This window comes from Zootoca vivipara, chromosome 10 (genome assembly GCF_965207765.1).
Source record: "Zootoca vivipara chromosome 10, rZooViv2.hap1.1, whole genome shotgun sequence".
Lineage (NCBI taxonomy): Eukaryota > Metazoa > Chordata > Lepidosauria > Squamata > Lacertidae > Zootoca > Zootoca vivipara.
The window spans coordinates 41,550,032-41,557,656 of record NC_142593.1 but is presented as its reverse complement, the minus strand read 5'-3'; the positions used below and the strand labels follow the sequence as shown (position 1 = coordinate 41,557,656).

At 43.0% G+C, this 7,625-nt stretch overlaps 1 protein-coding gene across 1 annotated transcript; it reads right to left on the bottom strand.

Annotated features, from left to right (window-relative positions):
• Nucleotides 1-786: 786 nt before the first annotated feature.
• On the bottom strand, nt 787-1,767 carry LOC118077330 (G protein-coupled receptor 4-like). The gene has a single exon (XM_035100931.1). The coding sequence runs from the start codon at nt 1,765-1,767 to the stop codon at nt 787-789; it is 981 nt and encodes a 326-aa protein (XP_034956822.1).
• Nucleotides 1,768-7,625: the final 5,858 nt, after the last annotated feature.

Below are 7,625 nucleotides of genomic sequence, written 5' to 3'. Positions count from 1 at the left end.
TCTATGTGTCTGGAGAGGCTTGCTTAAACAAAAATGTTCTAAGAAAGTACAGTGGAGGCACCTGCCTGATCTGACTTGGCAGTGAGTTCCAAAGTCTAAGTGCCACTGCATGTCCAAAGACCAGTCCCTTACAGGCATATAACAAGCATTATGTGGCACCTGTAGCAGTGCCAGTTCTGCAGATCAAAGCAGTTGAGTGGGCATATGGGGGTAAGGCAATGAGCTTTTGCAAAGCATTTTCTGTATTCACAAATTCTATTATATGATTTATTAATTTTTTAAGTTTTGGTCTTTTTGATGAATATTTCTGTTACTTAATTGCCCCCATGCATCCAACTATTCTACTAGCATAGATCACTTGCATACGCTCTCAGGTGTGACTAATTTTCCCCCATTTGCATTATGTACACAGCATTTTATCCTTCAGAGGAGCACCAAGAACAGGCTGTCTCCCTATGTTCAGTATTCTCATCTTATCATGATTCACTTTCAGCCTGCTGGCCCTCAACCATCCCATCATTGCCTCCAGACACCAGTCCACCACCTGAACAGGCTCTCCTGGTTCAGACGGGATGGAAAGACAGAGCAGAGTACGATCAGCATATTGAAGCTGTGGTCAACGCCTTTGGAATTCTACAGGTGGGTCCTTATTTTTCTTTTTGACCTGGTCAAATCAGCCACTTCTTTTAGTGTCAGAGAGCAGAGAAGTTTGAAAGACACTGTGATTAACTATAAGCTTTTCCATGTTGAAAGCCGGTAGACGACTTATTGAACCTCAGGCTGCTTTTATGTCTGTTCCGTTGTGGAATGTAAAGGAAGATCTTCCAACTTATGTGTGGCTTCTGTCCTGTGACCTTTGAAACTGAGCTGATCTTTAAGATCAGCCTGAACATCTTTAAGGAGCAGGACGTAAAGAAGGGGATCCAATATATTAGCCAAGGTGGCCAAACACCAAGTAAAGTACATGGAATTGAAAATGCTCCTATTAAAATCACAGATCTTGTCCTTTTCCAGCTTCAGTGCCCAGGAGAATTTGTAAAATGAAACCAGTTGGAAGGGAGTACAGAGCAGGAAGAAGGAGGCCAAGATAACGGAGATGAAGCCATAGATCCTCCGTTTTACTCTTTGATGCAGAGATGTCATCTTCCTGACCTCAAGCAGCACCCTAAGGTAGAAGAATCCCATGAGAATGCAAGGAATGAATAAAGTGAGGCTCATGGTGGACATCTTGAAGTGTGCATAGTCCTTGCCTAATTGGATGCTGTCTAAACAATTCCCTTGCCATGTCCCCAAGTCCTTCATCTCTAGCCAGATGCCAGCAGCACACAAAATGGCCACCAGGAGCCAAGCCACAACGCTCACCTTGGTGGCACAGCTCATTGTCTGCAATCTGTGGAACTTCATTGGGTAAATTAACCCTATGTAGCGGTCCATGGCAATGAGGCACAGGAAGTTGTTCTTGGCATAGAAGTTTGTGGAGTGGATCACACCAACGACCACACAAGCCACTTGCCCTAGGATCCAGTGGTGGTTGAGGGAACTGTAAGCGATCCAGAAGGGTAGCAGCAGACTCTGCAAGAGGTTGGCCAGCACTACGTTCAGCACATAGACCGAGAGAACAATGGACTTTTTAATGTGGGTTATCACGCCCCAAAGGGCCAAACAATTCAGAGGCAGCCCAGCCGTCAGTGCCACAGAGTACATAGGAATTGTGAAGTATTTGGTGGTGTTTAAAGCCACAGGGCAGGTTGAGTGGGTGGCATTCATGGCACCAAAAGGAACTTGGAAGCTTTCTCACAGTGGCACTGTCTTCAGACCTTTGTCATCTCATAGTCATTGCGCAGTTGGGTCTCCCAACTGCTAAACTCCCCTTACATCTGCCGAAAGTGAAGAAGGAAATGAGACCTACTCAGGTGGAGATAGAGAAATCCCCCTTTCCACATCTTTGGCTTTGCAGAGGTGGACCACAAGTTCTAGGATTTACCTAAAACCTAAGGAAGAAAGACACCAAAAGAGATCAGGTCCAAAAATCTGAATGTTAGAATCATAGAATCACAGAATCATAGAGTTGGAAGAGACCACAAGGGCCATCCAGTCCAACCCCCTGCCAAGCAGGAAACACCATCAAAGCATTCTTGACATATGCCTGTCAAGCCTCTGCTTAAAGACCTCCAAAGAAGGAGACTCCACCACACCCCTTGGTAGCAAATTCCACTGCCGAACGGCTCTTACTGTCAGGAAGTTCTTCCTAATGTTTAGGTGGAATCTTCTTTCTTGAAGTTTGAATCCATTGCTCCGTGTCCGCTTCTCTGGAGCAGCAGAAAACAATCTTTCTCCCTCCTCCATATGACATCCTTTCATATATTTGAACATGGCTATCATATCACCCCTTAACCTTCTCTTCTCCAGGCTAAACATACCCAGCTCCCTAAGCCGTTCCTCATAAGGCATCGTTCCTCATAAGGCATCCTCATAAGGCAATGTGTGATATATTGTGTCTGTCGTTTTAAATTAATTTTTATTCTTAAAGATTGAACAACAAAATATCGTGAGCTGCCAGTTTCCCCTCACCCAAGAGGACTGCAGAGAGTCCTGCAAGGACCAGGACCCTGGAAAGACAGACAGGCAGCATCGGGAACATCTGCTGCCCCAGCTAGGCATACATCAGCAGATGGGGCAGCTCTATAAAGGCTGCCTGCCCTGGGACAGCGCCATGCTCCAAGGGATGACACCAAAGGGGACTGTCCCTTAGGGGGGTGGCACATCGAGGGCATGTTAAAATTATTGTTTTAACAGGGATGAGGTTTTACTTGGGTGGGTGCTGGTTTATTTGGAGGGTGGGATTGTTTTAAATTGTTGTTAAATGTTATACATTAATGTTGAGTCTTGTATATTTGCGGGTTGGAGAACTGTTTAGGTGCTTGGTGTGTATTGTTTAGTAGTGTGTATACATTAGTGACGCCCCTCGCTGGCATGCCCCTCGCCTCCGTCCAGGGAGAGCATGCGTTGGCTGAGCAAGCCCTGCAGCGCCTAGTGAGGTTTTCGCTGGGTGGCTGCCGGGACCGGCTTGCTCCCTCGGCCAACACGTGCTCTCCCTGGATGGAGTCGAGGGGCGGGCCAGCGAGGGGCGTCACAAGCGTCGCCTCGCTGGCCCGCCCCTCAACTCCACCCAGGGAGAGAGCGTGGCAGCAGAAAGGGAGAGCGCGCGTTGGCCGAGGGAGCAAGCTGGTCCTGGCAGCCGCCCGCCCCCACCGCTCCTATCTTCCTACGCCCCTGAAGGCAGACATCCCCAAACTCGGTCCTCCAGCTGTTTTGGGACTACAATTCCCATCATCCCTGACCACTGGTCCTGTTAGCTAGGGATGATGGGAGTTATAGTCCCAAAACAGCTGGAGGGCCAAGTTTGGGGATGCCTGGCTAAGGTTAGTACTTTAGACCATTTCTCAGCTAGAGATGGGGGATAATTTTGCTTGGTTCACATTGTGCTCCCTGGACCAATACACAAGCTATAATGTGTAGCTTCATGGCTGACTAGGGATTTGAACCCTGGCCTCCCAGGTCCTAGTCTGGCATTCTAACTACGATACCACACTGACAAATGTTGGATAGCTATCAATGGCTACTAGTCATGACTATTGTGATCCACCTCCATTGTAGGAGACAGCATGCCTTTTGATACCATTTCCTGGGAGTCGCAAGTGGGGAGGGGGCTGTTATGCTCAAGCGCTGCTTGTGGGGCTTCTCTGGGGGATTTGGCTGGCCACTGTCAGGATGCTGGGGCTTTGCTCTGATACAGAATTACTCTTTTTCTGCCCTAACGAGCTTCCTTTTTTGTGTTCTAAAGATATCTGTTTAACTTTGAAAGCCCTGCATACCTTTTTAACTACTCCATACCGGCCAAAGAACAGCCCGTCTCTGCACGTGAAGCAAATAAAACTTTGCAGGAAATTTCAGTGTGGTTGGAACTTTTCTTTAATGTGGTGATACTGCTTTGCATGCACCATACTTTCTCATAGGCACTGTCCTCTCAGATGCAAAGGAAACCAGTGGTGCCTGTAATAGAAGGGTCAGATTTTAGGGCTCTAGAGCAGCATCAGATATCAGTGGGCTGCAGTTAAAGTAGACTTAATATTCTGGAGCTTTCATTTGAACCAAAAGAACCCAACAGCAGTGGAGTCTTTAGATTTTAGCCCTAAACGGCCTCGGTCTAGCATACCTGAAGGAGCGTCTCCACCTCCATCGTTCAGCCCGGACACTGAGATCCAGCGCCGAGGACCTTCTGGTGGTTCCCTCACTGCAAGAAGCCAAGTTACAGGGAACCAGGCAGAGGGCCTTCTCGGTAGTGGCACCTGCCCTGTGGAACGCCCTCCCACCAGATGTCAAAAAGAAAAACAACTACCAGACTTTTAGAGGACATCTGAAGGCAGCCCTGTTTAGGGAAGCTTTTGATGTTTAATAAATTATTGTATTTTAATATTTCTGTTGGAAGCCGCCCAGAGTGGCTGGGAAAACCCAGCCAGATGGGCGGGGTATAAATAATAATAATAATAATAATAATAATAATAATAATAATAATAATAATAATATATTTTAGATGTCATGTCTTTACACCACCCCTGCCTTTACTTCACAGATTTCAAATGGGGGGTCCCCACTTTAGATGATAATGGGCAGGATTCTCATTCTTGCCTTGAGAGAAATAAGGAGTATCAACAGTAGCAAGTGGTTGATGGTGCCTTAGCACTGTGAACTTGCAGTTTACAAGTGTTCATACCAAGTTAAAGAAGATTCCTGCTGCTCCTCTCTGGGATGATTGAAAAGGACTTTATAAATGGCTCCAAACTCATGGTGTCACTACTTCTGTACTCCCAGGATAGAGTCTACCGTTGGATAGAGTTTCTTTTTCAAAGATAGGATCGGCCAAGCCTTCTATCACAGAGAGTTAGGAATATAATGTGTTATGTTAAAGGAGTTATATATAACCCTCTGTTGTTCCTTATTTTTAAAGGGCAGGGTTGCATGAGCTATGCTACACCCTGTATTATATTCCCCATTAGGGGAAATAGGAAGCTCCAAACATATATATATATATTAGATGTCCTTTTGATGCTGAAATTCATAGAGAATTCATGGAGAAACCATTGACCCTTTGCTGAAGAGGCTCGCCGATCTACCAGACAAGTCTAAACTTAATTCTCTCCTCTTAGGCAAAGATCACAAGACGACCTGGCTGGTCGCCAGATTCTGTGCCCAGATCTGTAGGCACAGATCATCCCCTAGAATAAAATAGCTTACTAGGGAAAAGCTGAAGTCCCCTTTTGGGGCGCCTTAGGGTCAATTTTTAGGGTAGCCCAAATCTCAGCCAAACGGATGTATGTATATATCTCAATTTTAACTCATGAGCTATTGCTGCAATCTACTCTAATTGTATATTTTATCTTTATGAATGCTGTCACTATTGTGTTATGCAAGCTGATCTTTGACTGTAATAAATTATTATTATTATTATTATTATTATTATTATTATTATTATCCCCCTGTATATTGAGTAGGACAATACCAGATTTCCCTTGTAGAGAGGGACCTTGATTTCTGACTCGGTTTTGTTATGGATCTTCTATAGCCATCTTACTGCCCACTGCAACATTTGGGACAAATACATGAAGCAATATTGATTTTTATTCTTGTTCACAATGTTTATACCACTTAATTACAGTCATCTGTAAGTAGTGTACAGGAGACTCAAACAATGAAAGAAAAAATGAGTTAAATCTTTAAAATCAGAATTCCAATAAAAAGCCTGATGGAATAACAAAAAACGTCTTCAGTAAGCTCTGGAATTTCAGTAGGGGTGGGGAGGGCTGTCTGACTTGAACTGAAAGAGAGTTTCACAAAATTGATCTACAACACTGAATGCTCGGCTCCTAGTGGATACAAGCCATGGAGGACCAGTAACTATGATTCCCCCAAAGACTTTAGTGATCGGGCAGGGGCATAGACCCCAAAGTATCCTGGATTCAAGTTGCTAAGGGCCTTGTAAATTATATTCAGCAATGGATTCGGGATTTATTTGGCAATTGCATCAGCCGATGCTATAGGAGAAAATAATATGATCTACTTGGAACTAAGGCACTCACCATACGTAGGAACTTATTTAACAGAGAGCAACTGAGAGGGAGAACTACTTAATCAATCAATCAATCAATCAAGGTGAGTTTCAACTTTATAATAAAAATATGAGCAAATTAAGCACTCACCCCATCATACTGTCCTAAGAGATCTGTTTCCTGCCTACTTGTCTGTGCCTATTTCTTTTAAGCTAGCATCTTACTCTCGTGATATTAGTCAGCAGTGGTTTCACGGCCCCGTGTTTGGATGAAATAGCTCCGCTGTGGTTAATAAGATGTAAACGCCAAACTGAAAGTGACCTGGGGAAGCAGGCTGAGAATTTGAAAAAAAACAACCACTATTTGGGTTTATATATTTTTACCTATCGTCTTTCCTCCATCTTTATTTATCAGTTTGGCTTACATAGGTTATCTTATTTTATTCTCATGGCAACCTTACGGTGGAAGTTAAGCAAGGATGGGAGATAGTGACTCCCACAAGGATAAGTTTCATGGCTATAATAAAGTTTGTAGGAGAACCATTCCTTTGTCTAGGCCAAGATTTTCACAATGTTCTGGACTGAGCTCAGGCTGGTCCATCCGAGGACATATACTTGACTGGCATGGTAATTGGAATTCTGAAAGGAAAAAAATACTAGCCTGCTTGTATGCAAGAAAGATGCTATAAAATAAAAATTGGGTGCATCATCTAAGCTTAGTCTGAATCCAGGCTCTTATTTTTTCAGAGTCCCAGGCCTATGAGCACAATATCAGCCAAATCCTTTTTCCCCCAAATAATTTTATTCATTTTCCAATCTTACAAAATCACAAAAACAAAAACAAAAAACAAAAACAAAACATTAAAAAAGAAAAAAAACATATCAATTCTTGCATTTTTTTACTTAACATTGTTGACTTCCTCAATTCCCCCCTCACTGGGTCCATTTTAAAATTCCAATTAAGCAATTTCCATTTTATATCTTAAATCATTCTAACATATTTTATCATTATCACTCAAATATTCTATTCTAAAAGCATCATCTATTCTTCATCAATAATTAATCAATTTATCCAAATCAAAATTTATTTTCCCGTCCTTCTATCTTCTGTTTCTCCCCTTAGCCTAAAAATTTTTACCAAGAATTTTCCATAAATTTAAATATTAATTCTTCTATCATGCTAACATTTAAACACTTAAAACTAATTCAGTCCCCCTTCCCCTGGACTCAGGGTCTCCCAGATACTTCTTGAGGACATTATTCTATGCTGGTGCTTCTTTGGAGACTCCTTGGAAAAGACATATGTTCTGTTCCCCCCCTCTCACTGGGGGAACAATATTCCATGCATCTTCCTCATCTTCTTTAAAGTCAATTACATTGTCCAAGACTGATAATTGTTCTTCTTGCTTCTCTTCATTCTCTATTGAAATTAATCCTTTTTCACTGTCCACACAATTCTGATTCCTTTCACGCATTTAATGCAACTGTATATTACTTTCACGCAACAATATATTATTTT

What these genes read in the sequence shown, in the direction of transcription:
- LOC118077330 (XM_035100931.1), bottom strand. Translation starts at nt 1,767, where the DNA reads ATGAATGCCACCCACTCAACCTGCCCTGTGGCTTTAAACACCACCAAA.